A 26,098-nucleotide genomic window follows, 5' to 3' on the forward strand; every position below is an offset into this window, starting at 1 on the left:
ATAAAAACACAGTAAAGGAAAGGACAGAAAAGGGCCCGCCCTAGCAAAAATGGATCAAGAAAAGATAAAGAATATTTTGTATTTACAAGAAAATTAAGCCTTACAAGTCATAATTCATAAATACAAGTTATATAAACAGAGAGCAATGATAGAGGAAACAAACTATCAGGCATTGCTAATATAAACAGGATTTTATGTTATAATTTGGTGAAACTCAAGAATATATTTCTATTTGTATTTCAGATTATTTAATTTACACAGTTTATGTACAGAATTTAGAGTAAGTAGTGTATGCAGGGCAAAAAACTGCTTCAGTAAAATTAGAATGCACACTAGTACATTCTGATCTAGCAGTTCATAATTTACTTTTTAAGAAATGAGATTAATAACTGGAGAATAAATTAAATTGAAAGCATTTCCACAGGGAAATAAAGGCAACATTCAGAGTAAAAATATATAAAATCTCTGCATATATATATATATAAAAATTATATATAGATTAAAAATTGCATATACATGCTTGTAGTTTAAATTATTTGCACACTAAATGATAAAAAAAGTAAACTTTCCCCCCCTCAAAGTGTTTTCTTTAAGCTATAGCAATTAGTTACAGTAATACACATTATGACCAGATATCAACACATTTTAAAGACAGCATTCTTAAGAGTGCCAAATAATTGGTCATCATTTTTTTAAAAGGGGTTGGTTGTAGATCTTTTAGAATCATACAATTATAGGCAGAATTACAATTCCACACAGTATTTCCAATTACTCTATTAAAAGGCTTATAAACATCCATTGTGGGCTACACATAGAAAATCCTGACTGTCAAATCTAAAAGGGACAATATTCATCCAAAATCTATGTGTGTGGGGCAGGCAAAGATGAGTTCTACTTACTTTGAACTGTCCCTCGCAGGCGCCACCATTCTTTTCAGTCAGGACCTCTTCTGCAACTGGCACATCAGATACCAAGAGTTGACGTCACTTTTGAGCATGCCGTGAGTACAGCACAGAGTTCTATGGAGCATGTCCTAACACCCTCCATAGTAGAGCCAATTTAACCCTGGAATGTAAAACACTGCCATTTTTAAGAAACATTACAGGGTTAAATCTATCTATTGTGCCTGTCTTCCTAATCGCCACTTGAGGCGCATCCACTGCACTGAGCTAGTAAAACTGCAAGAAGTTCCAATTGGGAAGTGTGGGTGTGTACACTGCACTCGCTGCATATGCCTACAAGGAGCACTGGGATAGAACCATCGCAGAGGACGCCATCTTTTCGTAGATGTTACTGGAGAGCTAGGCAGCACAGAGGGAGCATCTGAGTTGGAAAATTATTATTGCTCACGGGGAATAGACAGTCTTTTGGAAGAACTACTTTCAGATCTCCTAAACCCAAATAAAAAATTATGACGAAATGCTATTTTGGTCATAGCAGCTGGATACTACATACACTACACAAGGTGCAAAATTAGAAATGCAATAATCCCACTAAACCCAAAAGTCGAAAATAGCAATAGATTAGCCAACAGTACATGTGTGAGTCTGTTTTAAAATCTGTATCAAAGTTTGCACCAATGTTGCATACAGGAATAGGAAAAATTATAACCATTTAAAACTGCAGCTACACTTGTGATATATGGCTTGTATTGGAAGAAATTAATAAATGTTGGATCACAATGTGTGTGTGAAACACTGCTTAATTAAACTAAGTTTGTACTGTGAAGTTTCCAGTCCAGTGAGTAAACTTTGTGACAGATGAAAATACAAAACTGGTATTTAGAATGAATTTGTGTGGGCAGCTTTGTGTGTCAACAACACCAAAAGATTAAATGTTAAAATGTCTAATGTATAAAAAGGGTCAGAACTAAGAACGTTTCCCTCAGAACATATTCGATTAACACTGAAAACCATGGACAAGGACCAAAATTGCATTTTAAACCATGTATCCAAAATGAACAACAAACCTGCTTTTTGAGGGAAATTTACTAAATCCAATGCGGTTAGAAACCATCAAACATGAGACATTTGTCAGACAAGCAACTACATAGTAGCAGCCATCATTAATTCTACATGTATACTGTTGCCACTCAAACATCATACTGTCCACAAAGGATGGGGAAGAAGTTAACTTCAGGTTTCGAGCCACAATTTAGGACTCTACACCTTGGAATCAATAATAGGAATAGTATAAGAAACCCCAAAACACATTAAATGACATTCAAAACTGATAATTGCACTTCCAACACAGAGTTAGGTTTTATTACCCTATTGAAATAGTATGTTATACCTTCCTACCATGCTCTTCACGAGCATGTCCTTTTTTCTGACATTAGGAAAATGCCTAACTAGAGAACTCAGTTTTCAATAAATCTCTGAGGTAGTTGTATCACAAATGGTCTAATCACAAACAAAATTTGTTTGTGAGAACACTGTTTACACCAAGGGATCTACATTGTATTTACCATTTTCCCACCTAAATACAGACCTGAAAATTGCGTTTGCTGGGCACTCAAAGTAGTAAAGATGGTGAAATGACAGTCAAAATTGGCATTTATGAACCAAATAATCACATGAAAAATCCCCAAACAAAACAAGTGTTAGCTGTGTATATGATTATTATAGCGTAACAAAGCCAAATTATTTTGACTATTTTGCTATTCACTTGATTTAGCAATTAAAATATATATTATGTAAAGTACTGGATTAGCTATTACAAGGCACATATTTTTAAACCTATTACAGCCAGTATATGTGTTCAGTAGAAATAAAAAAGTCGAGAGAATTAACAAAATGAATTATTTGTAACCAGTTATATTACCCAGCAGCACTCATAAGAGTGCAATGGAATAGGTGGTGACATTTAGTGTGCAACCTAATCAAAAACAGAATAAATGGTATAACAAGCTGTAAATATAAGTTACATATTGTGTGACATTCCACACAAAACCAGCTTGCATAATGTTGCTATAGATAAAAGTTTACTTAAAAGATGCCCATTTCATCAGCAAGCAATGCTTTCAACAAAATTATATAAAGTACAACATAGGAACTGGAAAGCACAACCAAAAGGTGCTTTAACAGCCTGGAACAAAGTTGTTTTCGTCTGGATTTATATGATATGAAATACCTAAAACAAATGCCACTACTTTATTTAATGGCCCTTCTAAGCTTTCATTTCATTGCCTAATCACTACAGTGTTTTTTTTATTTTTTATTTCTGTGAAATCAAGAATGTTTGATCAAACTCTACTATATGAAAACTGTATCCATTCAACCTGTGGCCAATAATCACCTCATTCTCTAAGCAGATAAACAATTTTCCCCACATATTTTCTTTATACATATACCAAGTCCCGATTTGGGGGTTTCTTCCCAGCTTGTGCACTTTCCTCTACATCAGACTGCTGCTGTCCAACATCCAGGGTATCATCATAGTCATATTCAATTGGCTTAGGATAATTGTATGGATGCCCATTGTCATCAAAGAATCTCCTGAAAGTAAATTCATAGAAGGCATGGTCGGGGTGCTTGCCATTTTTGTACCACCCATTCAAGGTGTCATTCTTATTACCATCCTTATCCTCGTCATTCCACAGTTTATCTGGATCCACAGGATCAAAGTTAGAAGTGTCTGTAGGGTGAGTGATTTTGGGTATGTACAAGGCTGTCTGTTGACGTAAGTCACTAGAAAAATCAATGTTTTTAAAGAAAGGGTGGGCTTTTATGTCATCAACTCCATTTTTGCCTAAGCGATCTTCAGGACCACGGCACAGCTTGACAATTAAATCAGAAGCTTCTGGTGAAAGCTTAGCCTGAGGAGGAATGTGAAGTGTTGTTTGCCACTTGATCACCTGTAGAAACAAATATAAATGAAAAGAAAATAACTCCCTTATAAATGGATACCCCTTAAATAGTAGCATTGATTATGTCCCCCACCCCCCTTCCCATTTTCACTATTATTGAAAATGGAAAAATACTGCACAATAGATAGTGGAAGAGTAACATATTCAGTTTATCTAAAGCAGTGTTTTACAGGCAGGGATTACTTGTAATGTTGAGCCCAGGACACAGCTTAGGAGAGGAATAAGATGCACTGTAAAAAGTAGTGTGAATGTCAGTGGCTTCACAGTTAGAAAAACTTAAAGGACCACTATAGTGCCAGGAAGACAAATTTGTTTTCCTGGCACTATAGGGTCTTACAGTGCTATGTTTACAGCTGCAGGGTTAACCCTAGATGGACCTGGCACCCAGACCACTTCATTGAGTTGAAGTGGTCTGGGTGCCTATAGTGGTACTTTAAAGTGAACCTGTCATGACAGATATAGGTTTGCAGTTTTCTAGCTATTTGGCTTATAGTTATTAAAAGCTCACATTTTAATTTATTTCCATTACCCATGTCAACTGTTGAGAGCATTAATTAGGTTTTCAGTGAGTGTTACACTTGCTGTAGGGCACGTCTCTTCTGCATACCCCTGTTGCAAAGACTAGTTTCAAAAAGCAGATTAAAAGATTCGCAGCCTGCCTGTCCAATACTTCTGCAAAAATATAATTCTGGTCATTTCTCTAGTCTCTCCATGTTGCTCTCACACGGAACCTGCCCGTCCTTCCTACTTCACTTGTATGGTTTTCCTTTAAGATGAACTCAGGCAGGTGAGATGCTAGGAGAACTCAAAGAACTCCAAACCAATAAAATCGACACTACTGTGCAGCACATCAATATCTCACAAAGCCTCAAAATTATATGGAGAGCGTATCTCTACAAAATCAGGCAGTGTCCCTTCTGAGTTTGGCCTCCACATCCATGAGGGGAAGGAGCAGAGGAAAGGGGATGATAAGGGACTTTAAAAAAAATACATACAATAGTGGAGCGGACGGTAACTGTGAGGGATAAAGAAAAAAAGAGAAGGGGGAAATAAGACAATGCAAATGCATTAAGAGGTAAAGCAAAAAGCTCTGAGTGGAGGGGGCTAAAAGATACATATATGCAGTGACAAAAAGCAACAGGAGAGGGAAATAATGTGATGGGGTGACAAAAACAAAAGAGCATTATAAAATAGAAGGAGAATGCAGGGATGCAATGCGTAAAGAACAAAGAAAATAGGGTGAAATCAGTGTCATGAAGCAGAAGGTAGGGGACTGGGTAGAAAAGGTAATTAAGATAAAAGTATTTGGATGTCTTCCAAATTTTTCTGAGGTTCACGAGGATGACTTCTCTTAAAAAAGGTTGAGAACCAGCGATAGAACATATTTAAATTATTGTTTTTAAGTAACATTTTGGATTGAGTAAAGATAGATACATTGGTATTGAGGTACACAGGATGAAATGGTTTTCCAGCCTTACTTTCATTTGGGTTTCCAAAGGAGACTGTGCCAAAAAAGGAGGCTGACCAACAAGCATTTCATAGAGGATAACTCCCACACTCCACCAATCACAGAGCTGTGTATAACCTAAGATACAAATTGAACATGGTTAGGCTGATAAAAATAAATAAATAAATAAAAAAAAACAATACTATGAGGAGGTATAACCACAATGCTTAATTAAATCAGTTACTGAAGTATTTTAGTTTTACTTTTTAGATTTTGTTTTGCTCCACGAGCTCATCAATTCTGTTATTCTGTCCCTCTCTTACAATAAGCTTGATTGATACAAATCTATGTGATGCACTAGCATAGTGTTGTATTAAGAGGAGCTATTCAGCAGAGGCATACATACACAAACAAAAAACAAACAAAATTATAAACGCAACACTTTTGGTTTTGCCCCCATTTTTCATGAGCTGAACTGAAAGATTTAAGACTTTTTGTATGTTCACAAAAGGCCTATTTTTCTCTCAAATATTGTTCACTCTAAATCTGTGTTAGTGAGCACTTCTCCTTTGCCGAGATAATCCATCCACCTCACAGGTGTGGCATATCAAGATGCTGATTAGACAGCATGATTACTGCAAAGGTGTGCCTTAGGCTAGCCACAATAAAAGGCAACTCTAAAATGTGCAGTTTTACTGTACTGGTGTCCACGGGTGGAGTCGGAAAACCAGTGAGTATCTGGTGTGACCACCGTTCGCCTCAAGCAGTGCAACACATCTCCTTTGCATAGAGTTGATCAGGTTGTTGATTGTGGCCTGTGGAATGTTGGTACACTCCTCTTTAACGGCTGTGCGAAGTTGCTGGATATTGGCAGGACCTGGAACACGCTGTTGTATACGTCGATCCAGAGCATCCCAAACATGCCCAATGGGTGACATGTCCGGTGAGTATGCTGGCCATGCAAGAACTGGGATGTTTTCAGCTTCCAGATATTGTGTACAGATCCTTGCAACATGGGGCCGTGCATTATAATGCTGCAACATGAGGTGATGGTCGTGGATGAATGGCACAACAATGGGCTTCAGCATCTCGTCACGGTATCCCTGTGCATTCAAAATGCCATCAATAAAATACACCTGTGTTCGTTGTCCATAACAAACGCCTGCCCATACCATAACCCTAGGGCCACCATGGTGACCCCGATGAGCATGAGGATGAGCTTCCCTGAGACAGTTTCTGACAGTTTGTGCAGAAATTATTTGGTTATGCAAACAGATTGTTGCAGCAGCTGTCTGGGTGCCTGGTCTCAAACGATCTTGGAGGTGAAGTTGCTGGATGTGGAGGTCCTGGGCTGGAGTTGTTACACGTGGTCTGCGGTTGGGAGGCCGGTTGGATGTACTGCCAAATTCTCTGAAACGCCTTTGGAGACGGCTTATGGTAGAGAAATGAACATTCAATTCATGGACAACAGCTCTGGTGGACATTCCTGCAGTCAGAATTCCAATTGCACGCTCGCTCAAAACTTGCGACATGCGTGGCATTGTGCTGTGTGATAAAACTGCACATTTTAGAGTGGCCTTTTATTGTGGCCAGCCTAAGGCACACCTGTGCAATAATCATGCTGTCTAATCAGTATTTTAATATGCCACACCTGTGAGGTTGAGGGATTATCTCGGGAAAGAAGAAGTGCTCACTAACACAGATTTAGACAGATTTGTGAACAATATTTGAGAGAAATAGGCCATTTGTGTACATAGAAAAAGTCTTAGATCTTTGAGTTCAGCTCATGAAAAATGGGGGCAAAAACAAAAGTGTTGCGTTTATAATTTTGTTCAGTGTATAAGGGAGCATCAAGATTCAATCACCTCATTGCTTGGTTGGGTAAGAGCTCACTGGATAAGTTGTGAGCGGAAGGAACCTGAAGCAAATGTAGGACTTCAAAAATATTTTTAATGGATTATTTGGACACTCTCCAAAGTTTGAGGATGCTTATCTGAACAGCAGGCAAGAGGCAAGACTTTGGGTGCGGAGAGTAATGTTTTCAGTCACACTAAATGTTTTTTGTCACTCTGTCATACTTAATTTCACAATAAAAACAAGGATATAGACTTTAACCCCTTCAGGACGAGTCAATAGTACACGTTCTGATCAAAACAAAATGTAAACAAAAACTGGAATTTGCGCTATATGTCTGTTCACCCGTAGTTCACCTTTTTAATATTATATGCACCCACACTTATTATATATAATTTTGTTCAGGAGAAACAGGGCTTTCATTTCATATCAAATATTTATATATGAAACATAATTTATTATGAATAAAATAAAAAATAAAAAAAACTGAGATAGTTTACATTTTTTACAAAATTTGTAGTTCCGCCTCACATTTTAGCTGTAAATGTCATAATACTGTTAGCTTTTACTGCAAAAAAAAAGGACATATTTCGATTCAGCAAAGTTTCACGAGTACAACAGTACCCCCCATTAACGGTTTGTACAGTGTTTTGGACAGTTAAAGGGTCAAATATAGCACATTCCATTTTTCAGTTTTTTCACATTGAAATTTGCCAGATTTGTAATGTAACCTTTGAGACCGTGTGGTAGCCCAGGAATGAGATTTACCCTTATGATGACATACCATTTGCAAAAGTAGTCAACCCAAGGTATTGCAAGTGGGGTATTGCCAGTCTTTTGTAGTAGCCACTTAGTCACAAACACTGGCCAAAGTTAGCGTTCATATTTGTTTTTGTGTGAAAAAAGCAAAAAAACAGATATTTGGCCAGTGTTTATAACTAAGTGGCTACTAAAAATGACTGGACATACCCCGTTTGCAATACCTTGGGTTGTTTACTTTTGCAAATGGTATGCCATCATGGGAGTAATTCTTATTCCTGGGCTACCATACGGTCTCAAAAGGCAAAATAACCAATCCGGCAAATTTTAATGTGAAAAAAATGAAATGCAAGCCTTATATTTGACTCTCTAACTTTCCAAAACACCATAAAACCTGTACATGGGGGGTACTGTTTTACTCAGGAGACTTTGCTGAACACAAATATTAGTGTTTCAAAATGGTAATTTGTATTACAACAATATCGTCAGTAAAAGTGTCGTTTATGTGTGAAAAATGCAAAAAACTTCACTTTTACTAAAAATATCATTGTTGTAATACAAGTTACCATTTTGAAACACTAATATTTGTGTTCAGCTAAGTCTCCCGAGTAAAACAGTAACCCCCATGTGCAGGTTTTATGTGGTCTTGGAAAGGGTTAAATATAGTGCTTGCAATTCAAATTCTCTGCACTTTTTGCCTGGGTTGTCAGGCATGTCAATCAAATTTTAACTAATTAAAATCACATACCGTATTTTTCGCTCCATAAGACGCACCTCACCATAAGACGCACCTAGTTTTTAGAGGAAGAAACCCAGAAAAAAAATATTCTGAACAAACTGTGCCATAGTGTTTCTTACTATGGGACAGTTTGTACAGAATATTTTTTTTTCTCCCCTGTCCCATAGTGTCTCCCCCTCCCATAGTCTTCATCCCCCCCCCCTCCCCATAGACTTCATCCCCCCCCTCCCCATAGACTTCATCCCCCCCCTCCCCATAGACTTCATCCCCCCCCTCCCCATAGACTTCATCCCCCCCCTCCCCATAGACTTCATCCCCCCCCCCTCCCCATAGACTTCATCCCCCCCCCCTCCCCATAGACTTCATCCCCCCCCCCTCCCCATAGACTTCATCCCCCCCCTCCCCATAGACTTCATCCCCCCCCTCCCCATAGACTTCATCCCCCTCCCCATATTCTTCTCTCCCATACTGTCCCCCTCCCCTTGTCCCATAATTACTTACCTGTCTTGTAGCGTTGGCCGGCAGCACAGGGCGCACCGCGGTAGTGGAACTTGAATTTCATGTTCCGGTTTCCGGCGGGACTGAAAGGAAGTGCGCACTCAGCTTGTGCACACTTCCTTTCAGTCCCGCCGGAAACCGGAACATGAAATTCAAGTTCCACTACCGCGGTGCGCCCTGTGCTGCCGGCCAACGCTGCAAGACAGGTAAGTAAAACTTCATATTCGCTCCATAAGACGCACAGACATTTCCCCTCACTTTTGAGGGGAAAAAAAGTGCGTCTTATGGAGCGAAAAATACGGTAATTATGTTAAAATATTACTTAAATATACACATAGAATTTTAATGTATATATACATATATAAATATTTAAAGACTACGCGTACACTTATGTAGTTATTTATGTAATTATATATATATTTATTTATATTTTGTATATTTGTATATTTGTATTTTTTATATATTATTTGTATTTTATATATTTCGTTAGCAATATATAATAACAAAATACAGTTAGAATGAAATTACATATGTATATAGAATTTATTTAACGGTTTGTAAAAATATTTTATTTAATTATTTTATTTATTATTGTAATTATACGTGTATAAATATAAAATATATATATATATCATATATATATGTAACGTCATTCTGAGTGTATTTTAATACTAATATATGTACTTATATTAATATTAAAATACATTACGTATGACGTTACATATATAAGATGTATATATATTATACATATAATATATATATATATATATATTTTATATTTATATAAATATGCATTTATTTTATTTTAACAGGTTTATTTTTTTATTTTTAATACTGCCCACCAGCAGGGGGACTGTCTGACATTTCAGACAGTCCCCCTGCTGGCAGATCCACAGCCAGCCATAGGGGGCCATGTGATCGCTCTTTGAGAGCGATCACATGGCCCCCGGGGGCCTCATTTGCTGGTGGAGGGCTGCAGCCCTCCAGAAGAGGATTGCGGTGGAGGTAAGTAGATGGTGGCTCCTGGGGCTGCAAGCCGTTACGGCGTTCTATGCCGCCGCAACGGCTTTAAAGCCCATTTAATGCGGGATGGCATAGAACGCCGTAACGGCGTTAAGGGGTTAAATATATATTAAAAAAGAAAAAGGGAAATAAAATAAATAAAAGAGCATGATTTTTTACAGCAGTAGTGCTGCAGTAAAGGCCAAATTCCATACAAAATACAGATTAAAGAACAATAACTTTTTTTAAAAGTTTTAAATTTTACAAAGCTACTTAAAATCTATCTTAGAAAAAAAAAAAAAAATCTTCAAAAACCAACAAGACAGCACCCAAAGACTCTGTGTAGATGTGCTTAGAGTGCCCTTTATTTTTATTTTATTTTTAAAGTAAATGTAGGAGAATCATGAAAAACTGCAGACGGATGAAAGGTGAACACTAAGCAGGCTAGCCCAGGGCTTGACAAATTTGCTGGGCATCTAGGAGCCAGTTAGAAAATTTAGGAACCAGAGAAATCAACACCAAAATTACTATTCTTAAAGGGACACTATAGTCACCAGAACCACTACAGCTTAATGTATTTGTTCTGAAGTCAATATCCTGTCACTGAACGCCTTTAAATGTAAACACTGACTTTTCATACAAAAAGCGGAGTTTACATTGCTGCCTGGTTACACCTCTAGCGACAATCAAACAGACTTCCTCTAGAGGTGCTTCCTGGGTCAGTGCTTCACACTGTGCAGTATGTATGCTTATGCTCCCTATACGGATACAGTGGCATTTTGCCAGGCATGCGTAATAGTCTACCAATGCTTTCCTATGGGGAAGCATTGGATTAGCTGATATTGTCAAGATTGATGACCTCTACCATGGAGGCGGGGCTATCGCGTGCTTGCCTTTCTCCCTTTTCAATGAGCTGTTCTCCAATGCTTGAGAAGTATTTAAAAGCCGCTATTGTGTGCACACATTTGCAGCTCTAGCACATAGAATTCTCAACAGGAAGTCTCTGATTTCAGTACTCTTCAGCACAAACTGAAAGTCTGTATCAGTGGAAGTTAGGACAGCTCACAAGTAATTATTTTCATAAACCCCAAAGAAAACATATAGAACAAAAAAAAAATTACACACTCGCTTTCTTTGAGAGTATGTTAAGGTACTCGCTAAATAAACAAGGAAACACATTTCAGTATAAAAAGAACTCTACCTGTACGTAAGAGCACCTCTGGTGCTATGTAGTTAGGAGTTCCAACCAAAGAATGAGCCAGGCAACGCTGGTGCTGTCGGGCTGCTCGCCACTCAAGAGGCTTAAGTCTATCCCCACATCTGCAGTTTTCCGGATCTCCCCATTCATTGCTAAAATCCATGCTATCCTGTCTTAAATGGTCACCTAAGAGAAAAATAAGATAAAATGTATAATGAATCATAATTCAGTACAATGTATATACCTTTTTTTTCTTTTACCATATAGTACAGCTACTATTCTAGCTAAAGATAAACAAAAAAAATTGGAAGACCACTTTATAATCCAAAAGCACTAAAATAAAATCAAATTAACAATCTTGCGTGCTGATTGGATTGATAATTGATAAGCATTATCTAAACAGAATTAAGCTCAATGTGCTTAGTAAATTAAAGGATAGATTTAAACAATCTCACAAGTCCTACATCCACTTTACATTTTCTGGCTTGCATATATTTGAAAAGTAAACCTTAATATAATGCTTAGTAAAAACAAAATTTCACTCCTGAACATTTGTTAAAGAGTTTTCAGTGATTTTTTTGTGGGGCCCTTTAATCAGCATAATCACTACTTTTCAGTGTAGTGTATTAAAATTCAAAGATCCAATGGGTCCTTTAACATTGATTTGAGAGGAAAAAAAAAAAAAAGATGGAAGGTTTCCTCTGCACCCATAGGCATTTCCTTTTCTAGTCGTACTGATAACACAGACATGATAGTGATAATTATTTAAAAGTGCAGCAGATGTGTTAGCCATTACAAAACACACTGTTTTTGCCATACAAAGTAATGGAGCCAGGACACAGGCACTATGGCAAGTTCAGAGCCTGATCTTCATCCTGCTATAATGCAGACAATTTCAATCTACAAATGCAATGTGGCATGGAATAGGAGTCTGTTTCTCTATAAAGAAAGTCAGTGCTGGAGGAAGGTTTGACAAATCTCAGGTGCCATGTTGCCATGGCACCTAAGAATTTTGTCCTGGCGCTGGGGTATTTATCAGCCTGTTCGGCAGACGCAGCCCAGCAAGGATGAATTTAGGCGGCGAGGGAGCAGTTATCTTCTTCATTCTATGCTTCCTCATGTGCCCTGCAGTGATGCCGGGATAGGGAGCAGAGCAAGGAGAGCTTGAAGATGATAGCAGCCCCACTGAACCCCCCAGGAAAGGATCCACTACAGCTTACCCAAAGGTAGAAAGGTTGTTTGGACATAAATTGGAAAATAAAAGTGTGTGTGTATGTATCTCTCTCAGCAAGTGTGTATCAGGCTCCCTGCAGAGCCGTCGGGGCTCCACCATCCACCCATTGCATGTCTGCAGATTTTTCCCTGACAGCTTGATGTGACAGGCGTGCAAGCAGCACATGTATCTCAGTAGACTTCCTTTAACTACATTCTTCAGCTGTGGTCTGACTCGGGTGATTTGATCTTGCTAAGCGCTCTGCTTTACATAGATAGCTAGACTTACCTTTTTACCTACACAGGTGCCCTTGAAGGCACAGATTAGGAAATCATTCTAGCAGAATTACCTTCCCGCCTTTTTTTACTTTAGTATGGTGATTTTGATTGGCATTGCGCACAAGTGACAGACTTGCATAGGTGCCCTTGAAGGCACAGATTAGTATTGTGACAAGCAGCACACCGATATTATCACCAATACCATAACTACTATTTGCTTACTCTTTACCAACAGTCCTCTTTAGGACTTCACTCCTCACAACCTTTAGTAGCTGCTGTTCTGTTACTGTATCTCTACTTGCCGAGGTTTCCCCCGGCATAGTATAGCTACCATTACGTTATAATACTATTTTGCATTCTGGTGATGTTTGCTATATATTGTTGTGATTCTCCACCAGATTACTATCTTCTATTATTGGTGTCACACAGTTCAGCTTTCTATTATTCCCCTCAACAAATCCCAGAGAATATATATATATATATATTCATATTCTCTTTATTATTCACTACATTAAAAGTTACGGTTTAAATATCTTACCATGCATACCCTAGGGTTAAGAGCTTGTCATCTTCTTCTCAATAATTTTAAGTACTATTTGTGACAGATGGGGTCATATCTAATAAACCTTTTAGTGACTGGGCAGCCATTGTCGTATAAAGTCCCTGTAGCGGAACGGATGCTGTAGCTACACATTTATTCCCTTTTTGTTCAGCTGTCCGTACACCCACACGTTCATTTAACAAACCAACTATGTGTGGGTCCTGAGATTCCTTTTGTATATTGGTCACCCTGTGCCCATTATCACTGCAGGGTATGTTGCATGTATTGCTTGTCTGGGCCTCTCCCCCTTTTTCCTGTCCTATTGTTTCCCTAGCAGGGCGGTGTCCCAGAGACAGTTTAAACTAGCTGCTTTGTCCCTCATCAATCTCCCATCAGCCCATGCTATTGTCTAACCCCACCCTTCCTTTTACTATAGTGCTCTATGCACCATTGTATGTAAATGAGGCTGTTGGGGGCTTAAAATATGTGTGCCAAGTTTAGTAAAGTCAGTTGCTGTTTTAACTTCCACTATGTGTCATCTGGTGTTTGAGGAAAGGGCTATAATCTGCTGATTAAAACGGGTGTCCAGGGCTGTAAGCACACTAGCCTCGTCCAGGGTGGAAAAGGCACTCAGTGATCCCAGACAAGCCTCGGTGACTGGATATGGAGTGCTCCAGGGTCCCGGATAACCAAAAGGTAGCAGATTTGGCTGAGCTCTTACACAGTTCCCAACCCGTGTAACTCCGCAAAACTTTATAATTTTACCTATATAATGGGTTAGCCATATTGCTTGCATATATAGAGCTAAAAAGTTATTTCCTAGTTCCCACATTTTAGGAATGGTTAGTAACTACAGAAGTCTCATGAAGACAGCCCAGCATATTGCAAGATGTCTCAGAGATAGAGTTAGGGGTTTAAAGAGAAACATAAAGGGACATTTTAAACATCTAGAGCAGTGGTTCACAACCTTTTATCACGTGTGTACCCCTTTACAGCCCATTTTCATAGATTGCACCCCTCATATTAGCGAAATGTTTAAATTAATATAGTTGCTGTTATTTCAATTTTATATGCTTTTCTCTGCCCCAGGCGCGCGTGCTCACTGGTGTGTGTGTGTATATATATATAGATATAGATGTTTGATTTGTGATTTATCTATTAATACACATTTGCTAAATCCAAGCGAGTGCTCCTGTTTCTTACCTTTATATTTACTGGCCTGGAGGCACCCTGGTAATATATATTTTTTATCATGTACTTTTTTTGGGTTGAGTGCCAGAGTCTGATCTGTTATATACACATACATACATACATACATACATTCACAAACCACAAACCCAGCACTCAAGTCCCTGTTCTTTAAAATTTTCCCAGTTGCTAACTCCAGCCATAATACAGGAATGATATTGTTGATATATATGAATTATACATCGATGTTTCAGTCCAACCGGACTTTTCTCAAGACCAAGGTCTTGAGAAAAATCCGGTTAGACTGGAACATCGATGTGTGATTTGTGCTGATAAAAGCATCTACACTTTATACAGACCCCAGAGTGCACTCGTATATATATATATATATATATATATATATATATATATACACACACACACACATATACATACATACATACATACAACACATACACCCCAAAACATTTACAGATGCACAGACACATTGATCCACATGCAGATACACACACTGACACATATGCAGATGAACAGACACAAACGCTGACACACAGTTGCACACACTGACATGTAGAAACAGATACAGACACACAAAAACACACATACAGGTCACAATATTTTAGCCACCATCCAGTTTCCTACCTTCTGGGTGCAGGACGGTGGATTACTTTGGCTGTGGATGTTTGGTGTTAAGAGCTTGCTCCCCACCCCTGTGACTGGGTCTGTGTCAACAAGGAGGAAGTGACCGGCTCTCACTTCCTTCATGCAGATAAGGAGGCCTGCTCGCGCAGTTGTAGCGCCACAATGCACGACCTGGCCCCTGATGGGACATGTCCACTGAGTGGCCCTAAGTGCACGGGCCACCCTGTAGCAGCACACTACTTCAGCAGTAGAACCACCATTACCAAAAAATGTTCCCGCATACCCATGGAGGTATATGTGCCACAGGTTGGGAACTGCTGATCTAGGGCATTTTAGTTTGATGAAGTGCTTTATATTTGAAGAGTGGTTCCTCTAAAACACTGGTCACTTGCAATGTAAACAACATGAGCAAAGCAACACAAAAGAACGATTGGTATCTGTCTATTGCTTAGTTATCCTTACCACTTTGGTAATACTTTGAATCATGTGTCCATCGAAAACCAGTACAGAGTCCAAAATCGGTCAGCTTGATGTGGCCATCACGGTCAATAAGGATGTTGTCTGGTTTAATGTCACGATGGATAAAGTCCATCTTGTGGACACTTTCAACAGCACATGTCAGTTCAGCAATGTAAAACCGGGCCAGATCCTCTGGAAACACTCCCATGCGAATAAGTAGACTCATCATGTCTCCACCAGGAATATAATCCATAACAAAATAAAGATTGTCCTTGTCTTGGAAAGAATAGTAGAGTCTTACAACCCATTCATTGTCTGCCTCTGCCAAGATATCACGCTCAGCTTTGACATGTGCCACTTGGTTGCGCAATAGAACATCTTTCTTCCTCAACGTTTTCATGGCATAAAGAGCATTGGTGTCTGTCTTCCTTGCCAGACATACCTCCCCAAATGCTCCAATGCCAAGTGTCTTGATCTTAACAAACATTGATTTGTCCATCTTAGCTCTTTTAAGACGTATGTAATTTGACTCCTTCTGACTCAGCATTTTTCTCATTTGGTCCTGGGCATCAGGTGATAAGCCCACCTAACGAAAACAAGTATTAAATTAGACTGCAAATACTTCAAAAGAACTTCAAACAGGTAAAATAAGTATTTTTCTTCATCTTAATGGGATGAAAAATCAAGCAAAGATCAGTATTATTTATTTAGTATATCAACAACAGCCGCCTACAGAGTGCAGATCATTTCCTTTCCAATTAACATATGAATGGTAGAAGTTTACAAAAAACACTTTATTCAGAAACTATTTAGATTTCTATAGGATACATTATTGTGCAACAGAGCTGCACTGTATTTATATAAAAAATACAACTATCAATGAACTTTTAATTAACTTCTTGTATAGTAAAAAAAAATATTATATAGTTTTAAGAAATGTCTGGCTGCAGCAGCGGTACCTTGGCCCTCCAACATATAAGCAGAATTAATAGACAACTCAAATGTGAAGTATAAAAATGAATGATGTACTTGTAAAACGTGTAAATTAAAAAAAAAAAAAAAATGCTCCACAACCATTTCAGAGGGACATATTGATTTTGGCACTTACAGTACCCCTTACGTTGCTATCAAGTAAGTGTTCTCCCTATCACATAAGCATTGCCTGCTGATTACACCACTGAAACAGCTACCCCTTAAGGTTGATAGTGCTGTAGACTATGTTATAAGAAATTAATATCTGCATTTCAAATCTAGTCGTTAAGTTAGTTGGGAGTGGAAATGATCGTTAAATATAAAAGGAGGCCATGTTAAATCAAAACATACAGAGTTTTTGGTTTGTTGGCAAAATGCATTAAACGTAAAAAAATAAAATAAAAAGTATTGTAAAATTGGTCAGTAAACAAATTTATAATACAGGGAGGTAAATAGCAAGCAACATTATAAGTTGGTTAAATGAATGTGAAAAACAAATGTGAACTTTGCAAGCTCAAATAGCAGAGTATTAGGTATCAGAAGTAAATGTACATGAATGTGTTGACTGTTAAAGTGGCTCTGTCACCCCAAACTTACCTTGCTCCAATTGTTTCCTCTTCTTGTCCTCTTTCAGAATATGTTCTTTTTCCCCCCTTTCTGATCTATTCCTCCTTAAAAACATAAGACAAAATAGGGACTGCTTTGTCTTATTTTTCCTATGCTTGACAATCTTTAGAAAGGCTGGAACCTGAGGAAGCTCCAGTTAATTTGTCAAGTCCTTCCTCCACAACCTTGTGAGATCATTTTGGATTGTTTTCAAGGGTAACCCTTGCCCGGTACCATTTTCATTACCCATGGCTTACTGGGTATGCGTGTCTGCACTTCTTTATATAGAAACCAAAAACTAGCTAAAATAAAATAATTGCGTCCATAAAACATGCTCAAGACTTAAGACTCGTACTCAGTGCAGAAGAAGCCAGTAACGTTATATAACTGCCAGTAATTAGAAGATGGCGTGTATTCATTTAGAATATACAGGGTTTCGGAGATGGGGGGGAATTTAGGTAAACGATTGAGGGGACCAAAACAAAAACAAAAAACCTATATGGCTGTTACAGAGCCACTTTAACTCCATGCTTACATTATCACAGTAAAGACATGCAGAGGCTTAAGAATGTCATGCTATTCTTATTTCACCAGAATGCCAATAATTATTTGCCTACCCAGTAATGGAGGCTTGAACAGGTCAGCCAAGCTCCAATCTTAACACTTTTAAACCATCTGTTAGTGAGTGGGAAGGGGGGAAAGGAAGAAAGGAAAAGAGGCTAAGAGACACGTATCTGACAGATTGAGAAAAAGCCTCAATAAGCAAACATAAAAACGAACGCATCATGTATTAAAGGAGAACATGTTTTTGTGTAAACAGTTATTCATATAAAAAGAAAAAAAATCTTTACAATATAGGTGCAATAATAATGATTGATTAGTGGTGCCAGTGTAAACACATGAGTTATCATTTATACTTATAATTATATAACCAACAAACATTGCAGAAAATAGAATTTCTTAAAGTGCACAATTGGAGGTGTTGAGCTTTTTGCAAAGAACATTCTGCATAAGACACCTACAGATAGTAACTACCGTATATACTCGAGTATAAGCCGACCCGAATATAAGCCGAGGCCCCTAATTTTACCCCAAAAAACTGGGAAAACTTACTGACTCGAGTATAAGACTAGGGTGGGAAATGCAGCAGCTACTGGTAAATTTCTAAATACAATTAGATCCTAAAAAAAATATATCAATTGAATATTTATTTGCAGCGTGTGTGTATGAGTGCAGCGTGTGTGTATGAGTGCAGCGTGTGTGTATGAGTGCAGCGTGTGTGTATGAGTGCAGCGTGTGTGTATGAGTGCAGCGTGTGTGTATGAGTGCAGCGTGTGTGTGTGTGTGTGTGTGTGTGTTGCAGAGCCTTGGTGGGGGGCGGGCAATTTTATTTATTTTTGTAATTATTTACATTTTTTTTATATTATTATTTCTAATTTTTTTTTTTTATTTAACTTAATTATTTTTGATGTTGTTGTTATTATTATTATAGGTTTTTTTTCGTCCCCCCTCCCTGCTTGATATATAAGGGAGGGGGGCTCTCCTTCCCTGGTGGTCCAGCATTGGCAGTTCAGTGGGGGCTGTGGGGGCTGGCAGAGAGCTGTAACTTACCTCTCCTGCAGGTCCTGTCAGCTCCCTCCTCCTCCGCGCCGTCCGGTCAGCTCTTCTGTCAGCTCCCACTGTAAGTCTCGCGAGAGACTTACAGTGGGAGCTGACAGAAGAGCTGACCGGCTCTCGCGAGATTTACAGTGGGAGCTGACCGAGGTGCTGAACGGACGGCGCGGAGGAAGAGGGAGCTGACAGGAGAGGTAAGTTACAGCTCTCTGCAGCCCCCACAGCCCCTGTCTGTATTATGGCAATGTAAATTGCCATAATACAGACTATTGACTCGAGTATAAGCCGAGTTGGGGTTTTTCAGCACAAAAAATGTGCTGAAAAACTCGGCTTATACTAGAGTATATACGGTACTTTAATTTTGAATCCCAAACAGAAACATATAGTGGAAGGCCTTTTTAAATGAGTTCTTCAAAATATTAAAATATCAGAATATACATCATTAAAAAAATTAATTTAAATTTCAAGAAAGGTTATTCAAAAACATAACATTGTGGCCTATACTGGTTAAGAGGAAAAGAGTCTTTCAGTGCCAGTAGACTCAAGAGGTGAGCAACATCAGGAAAATAAATTCTACAAACAAGGATTAAATTGTTCTGTTTTTTGACCCTCTGCATATTTCTATTCATAGTGCATTCAAAATGTAGGGGTGGGTCCAGACCCTAATCTCGGGAGAGGCACTGGTGGAGGCACTGGAGAGGCAAGGACCTCGCGATCACATAGCCCAGGACGGCCGGATCGGCATCAGGGGGACTCCCAGGGATGCCAGGTGTGTCCCCCCACCCCTAATCGCCGGCGACCGGGTAAGTAAATGGGACGGCAGGGGCGTGCAAAGTCTAGGTTCCGTTTCAGTTGCCAATTAAATTGATCCATAGTACATTAGTCAAATCAATCGCACAGAAGGGAAACTGCAGACTTTATGGAAAGAGGTGAACAGAATGGCTGTTCCTAGATATTGAGATCCAACACAAGGAAGAAAAGATAAATAGAAACAAAGAGAAGTGGCAAGGAAGTGTAATCAATAACATACAGGGGGCATAAGGAAGGGATAACCAAACGTAATAAAACAAACATCTTGACATGTCCACTATAAGTAGGAGCTTAATTTAGCAATGTAATTAATAGTGAATGCACTTGGAGACAAATCTATCAACTCCACTGATATGAGTGACTGTTACACACTGTTCAAACCCCACACCCAAACACATAAATGCCCCAAAACACCACTGGCTAATTAACCTGCATCTATTCACATGCCATCTCTTATTTGCTCATATTTACTTTTATAACTTACTTTATATTGTAATTATAGCACATAAAGATTATAAACTTGTTTGAGCAGGATCCTCATCAACCTATTGTCCCTGTAACATTTTTTAATTGTCTCATTTACTGTTAAATATCATTCTTTACAGTTTTGTGAATCGTTGTGGAATAAGTTGGTGCTATATAATTTCCAATAACAACAACAATGATAAAGGAAAGATGTGGAACAGGAGATAAGAAAATACAGTAAACACAACTGGGGAATAATGCAAAATATAGAAACACACGCTACAAATTGTAATTAACTAGCCAGGTCTGAATAACTTGCCCCCATGTGTCAATCATTTTGATGCAGATTAATCCCCAAGAATGTAGTGTCGATGTGGGTATAATGCAGGAGTGTAAAGTGTGGTATAACATTTGGATGAAGTGTCATTTACAATTCACTGCCCTTCTTATCAAAATGACATTCCTCATGGTCACGTTTCCCTTTATTTTAACACTCTCCCACGGTCTTATTTTTTAGGCCCCATCCCATATCGCGTGCGTGTGCGCAAGGTTGTATTCAGGTGGCATGTCAATATGTTGATGTGGAGAATTGCAAGAATACTTGGGTGTGTATGTGAAGAGTAACTGTGTGGTATATTTTCCCTGCTCCTTCCCATCTCACATCTGGGGAAACTGAATTGGTGTCAATCACTGCATATTTAGTCTAGCAGAGTTACTCACTAAAGTAAGAAATTCAATTCTAAGGTCAAAATACCCAAACTGGAAAAACATCTCTAAGCCAGTTATGCATTCAGTTTGGCTACTCTAGCCTAAAATTTGAATACACATTTAATTTTCACTGTACTGAATAACCCTGCAAGTGTCATTCCACTAAATTAATTTAAATGTTTCTCTTACTTTCAGTCACTACCCCCATTGCAACAGGGAAAGAGGCACAGTGTGGTAGGTGGATGCTTGATGGCAGCTTAAGCCCTGGCTTTCTTGCCAGGCCACTTCCTCCTCAAGGCTATGGTCTTGTGTCTCATCTGTTATTTATTAAGCTGCAGGTAAACCTTGTTATAATTTGCTCACAGCAGATAGTTCAGTACAATTGTATTAGATGTTTGCAATCCTGGTGTTAATATTCAGTGCATCTCACCAAGCCATCCAATGAGGTGTAACAACAAATTGAGTAAACAAAGGACAGGGATTTAAAGGGACATGTGTATGAAGGGAAATGTATGTGAAAGTGTGAATGACACGTGGAAATAAGTTCTCTTGCCAAGAGCCCCTGTTTGTTTTGGGAACAAAATTGTATTTTTCACAGTGTTACTAACTGCATGTGCATCACTGCTTTTTTGCCTTAAAATGTAAGCTTTTTTTTTTTAAATCTAAATTAATTCTACAAACTTTAACTTTTCTATTTGGAACACAAATTGCAAATGTAGTACTTATACCCGCATCATCTCGTTCTCCAGCTGTTTCTTTCTGTGCAGCCGCTGATGGTGGGATTTTAAGATATTTTCTACATGTTGCTCCATGAAGAATTTAAATGCCTGGGGTGAGTAACTCTGAATTTGAGATTCCCTTCTCTCTTCATCACGTTTGCTCCTTCTGACTGGTACAGGTGAAGTGGTTATCTGCTTCTTTTCCTTCTCTACCGTATCCACAGCAGCTTCTGCACCCCTCTCCACTTCTTCTTGTATATTTGGGGATGCAGTCTGTGGTTCTTCTTTATTTGGTTTAAGTCCTGTATCATAAAAAGTAGTGTTTGGCTGTATTAAGTGCTTTGGATATGGAGGTGGTGGCCCCTGATAATTTGGTACCTCAGCCTGTGGTGACTGGAATGCGTTGCCATGTGATACTACTTCTGGAATATGTCCTGGTTGTACATTTTGTGCCATCCAAGATGGATGGGCTGGTGCCAATGCTGTCTGAAGTTCTGGTTTCAACACCCTAATGCTTTTTACGGGTTGCTGAATAGGGGCTGGAGTGATTGCAGTCACAGTAGTGGCAGATGACTGACTATTAGCAGGATGTACCTGTCGACTTGCTAAAGGATTATTGAAAGAATTGGATCGAACAGGGATATTTGGTTGCCAAGATGCAATTTCATGCCCACTTCCAGGTGGTGAATGGGTAGAGGAGGACTGGGGCCAAGAAGTGGGATGACTTGGAATGCCTAAGTTATATAGTTCCATGTTGTGGCTATTTCGATTTGGAACCAACATGGATGGGGGCAGGTTACCATTGTTATAAACAGAAGGTGAGGGAGCAGTGCTTGGACCATTTGACATAGGATAAGGTGGTGGTTGACGGCCTCCTACATTGCCACCTCCTTGTTGACTTATAAACTCAGCCTGTCCGTTGCCATTGTGCATTCCAGACCTTACAGAGTAGCCAAATTTACTGTTACTGGATGACTGCATAATTATGGGCTGCCTTCCAACAGGCACAGGGTTCATAGCCCTCTGACCTGGAGACGGTGTGTGCATCATTTGTGTGGAGTTCATGGAAGCAGACTGATATGTTTCCTGCCAACCTGCTGGTGGAACAGGGGAAATGCGAGAAATTATAAAATCCATGTTACCAGAAAATCGTTTATTTTGAGAATTGGGATCCCATGAAGGAGGCGGTGGAGTTGTGCCCCTTGGGGGCGGTGTCTGTCCCCTGGGTGGAGGGGGTGGTGGTGGAGTAACACTTCTCACTTGTGGTGGTGGTGGTGGATTCACCCTCTGGCCATTTACAGAAAGTGATTGAGTAAAACCAGATCCTGACAAGGGTCTACCCATCTCAGCTTGTGTGGGTGGATTTTCAGATCCATAAACAACACTGTCAGATAAGGGAGAGATGTGCCTCTGTGGGACTAGCGACTCTTTTGAACCCTTCCAACTTTGCCTACGATTCACTGAATGTTGAACACCACCTGTGTAAATGAAATTTAAAGAGAAATATATATATCAATGAGTAATTTCTCCCAGAAAATATAAATACACAAATTTAGAAGACTCTCTCAAAAGGGAAAAGAATCCTTGAGTAAATAGAACAAAAAAAATGGCAATTAAATTTGTCCTTGTATTAAAGGACCACTCTAGGCACCCAGACCACTTCAGCTTAATGAAGTGGTCTGGGTGCCAGGTCCAGCTAGGGTTAACTAATTTTTTTATAAACATAGCAGTTTCAGAGAAACTGCTATGTTTATCAATTAGTTAAGCCTTCCCCTATTTCCTCTAGTGGCTGTCTCATTGACAGCCGCTAGAGGCGCTTGCGTGATTCTCACTGTGAAAATCACAGTGAGAGCACGCAAGCGTCCATAGGAAAGCATTATGAATGCTTTCCTATGTGACCGGCTGAATGCGCGCGCAGCTCTTGCCGCGCGTGCGCATTCAGCCGTCGGGGAGGAACGGAGGCGGAGAGGAGGAGGAGAGCTCCCCGCCCAGCGCTGGAAAAAGGTAAGTTTTAACCCTTTTCCCCTTTCCAGAGCCGGGCGGGAGGGGGTCCCTGAGGGTGGGGGCACCCTCAGGGCACTCTAGTGCCAGGAAAACGAGAATGCTTTCCTGGCACTAGAGTGGTCCTTTAATACATTTAAGAATATCTTTGTTAACTATAACCTTTTTTTCTGATACTAAAAACAAATAAATAAAACATCAACTTAGGCCTTCTTTAACCCCTTAAGGACGCATGACATGTGTGACATGTCATGATTCCCTTTTATTCCAGAAGTTTGGTCCTTAAGGGGTTAAAGCAGATCTGTCCTTTTCAGGGGACTATGCACATTTTGCACAGAACCCAGAGACTAACAGATTCAAAGTAAATCCAGTAGCAATGGGGTGCTGGTAAGGTAAGTTTTACATACTTCGGGCTGAGGTATGTCATCTTTGTCCTGCTCTCCGTACTTTACCATGTAGCTAACAGAAAGCTTTTGTATAGTAATTACACAGCATACATTTCCCACTGAATTTACAGGGTTAAGAAGACTTCACATACACCATTATACAGTGTTTATACAATATGAACTTTAATCGCACAGTACACTCACAATTTACTTTCTTTACAATTAATTTCAATGGAAGCCAACTACTGCTGTAGTTGGGCATGTAAACAGATTGAAAGCATTTTTGAGTATTGATTAGACAAAGTTCAGATAAAAATGATAGATGTTAAAAAAAAATTCATTTGCTAATGGCTGCTATAAAATAGAAGTCAGTCCTGGTGACATGAACTGAAAACTGAATTGGATTAAAAAAAAAAAAGGGGGGGGCTAGGAGAAGGTTTGGACACCATGCAGAGTGGAAGCAACATCAGAATACTCACAATTTTCTGAGCCCATTAACCCCTTAAGGACACATGACATGTGTGACATGTCATGATTCCCCTTTATTCCAGAAGTTTGGTCCTTAAGGGGTTAAAGTTTGCTCTGGACTTATAGAGCATGTATGTCTCCTTATGGACACAAGGTAGTTTCCTCCAATGGTTAGGTCCCACAAAGTGTAAGATTGATTAAATCAGGAACTCCAAGAAGAGGTGAGTAGATGCACTCTCTTCTGAATACACCAGTTCAGTGCCGCGGGTCAATCAACCATGCATGTTCCACGTGCCGTGCGACGTCATAACGCGCCTGTTCGTCAGACGTCATGACGTGTTTCTGAGTTCCTGATTTCAACAATTTTACACTTTGTGGGACCCAACCATTGGAGGAAACTACCTTGTGTCCATAAGGAGTCACACATGGCTCTATAATTCCAGAGCCAACTTTAATGGGCTCAGAAAATTGTGAGTGTTCTGAATTCTGACACCTACTCACAGAATATATATATATACAGATTACACTATGTTGTGCTTTATTTTTATCTCTGTATAGGAAATATTTACGTTATTCAAAAGCAAGAGGAATGTATATATTATGTATGTATGTATGTATGAAGTTACACAATATTATTCTGTTGCTCTTTCCTCCTACTCGAGTGATTTTAGTGTTTATTTATTCCGATGCATTCTATAAGTATAAAACAGTGCAAAAAATATGCAACACAAAAAACAAACAAACCAAAAAAAACACACCAAATTTTTGAATTTGCAGCTGCCTCCAGGGGGACTGCCCTAGGCTGTCAGGCAGTTCCCCTACTGTGGTAAAAATGTTTAGTAATGGCACAAATAAAGAAATTCTATATACATGGTTTGCCGTGATGGGGGTAATTTTCATTCCTGGGCTGCTATTTGGTCTCAAAGGAAACATAACCAATCTGGCAAATTTCAAAGTGCAAAAACAGAAATGGGCAAGTCTTATAAAGGACCCTGTAACGTTCCAAAACCTCCTAAAACCTGCACATGGTGAGTACTGATGCACTCGTGAGACATCGCTGAACAGAAATGTGCAGTAAAGCCTAACAGTATTATGACATTCACAGTTAAACTTTAAAAATAAAAATCTTAATTTTTCTAAAATTGTATTCACATTAAATTATGTTTCATGTATAAATATTTGAAATGAAATTGAAAGCCGTTTCTCCCGAATAAAATAATATATAAGAAGTGTGGGTGGGGGGCGGGGCCTGACCGTGGAGCCGAGAGGACGTTAGCCTCAACAGCTCCGGCCAGGAACAACAGAAAAACCGACAATACGCGACAGAAACGGCAACAAAGTGGCGGATAAGGGCTACCAGGCGAAGGAGGACACCGGGACTATTTCAACGATACCCTCCAAGCAACTATCGCTCCGGTGTACGTCCGACACCCTGGCGAGGCCTCACAGCATTGCGGGCGCGGGAGACAGACGCTCTCCTGCCGCCGGAAACGGCTGGAAATCTGCCACGGAACCCGGTTATCCCGGTCCCCTCCTGCTCTCGGCCCCCAGTCGGCCTGGGGCGAGGAGATAAGAGGCACCGAGCGCCTAACACTTCACACGGCAAAGATGGCGGCCCTGAGGACACACGGGGTTGTGGTCCCCCACGAGGATCCAATCGCAC

The 26,098-nt window shown here is 39.5% G+C and overlaps 1 protein-coding gene across 1 annotated transcript in view; it reads right to left on the bottom strand.

The window, feature by feature from the left end:
- Positions 1 to 2,787: 2,787 nt before the first annotated feature.
- LATS1 (large tumor suppressor kinase 1) overlaps positions 2,788 to 26,098 on the bottom strand; it is a 39,066-nt gene continuing 15,755 nt past the window's right edge. Inside the window, exons 4-8 of the mRNA XM_063443333.1 lie at positions 21,590 to 23,058; positions 15,690 to 16,272; positions 11,369 to 11,551; positions 5,347 to 5,453; positions 2,788 to 3,856 (exon numbers count right to left, since the gene is read on the bottom strand). Of these exons, the coding sequence (XP_063299403.1) occupies positions 3,341 to 3,856; positions 5,347 to 5,453; positions 11,369 to 11,551; positions 15,690 to 16,272; positions 21,590 to 23,058 (2,858 nt within the window). The 3' untranslated portion in view covers positions 2,788 to 3,340. The remainder of the gene's footprint in view (positions 3,857 to 5,346; positions 5,454 to 11,368; positions 11,552 to 15,689; positions 16,273 to 21,589; positions 23,059 to 26,098) is intronic.

Source organism: Pelobates fuscus, chromosome 2 (genome assembly GCF_036172605.1).
Source record: "Pelobates fuscus isolate aPelFus1 chromosome 2, aPelFus1.pri, whole genome shotgun sequence".
Taxonomy (NCBI): Eukaryota; Metazoa; Chordata; class Amphibia; order Anura; family Pelobatidae; genus Pelobates; species Pelobates fuscus.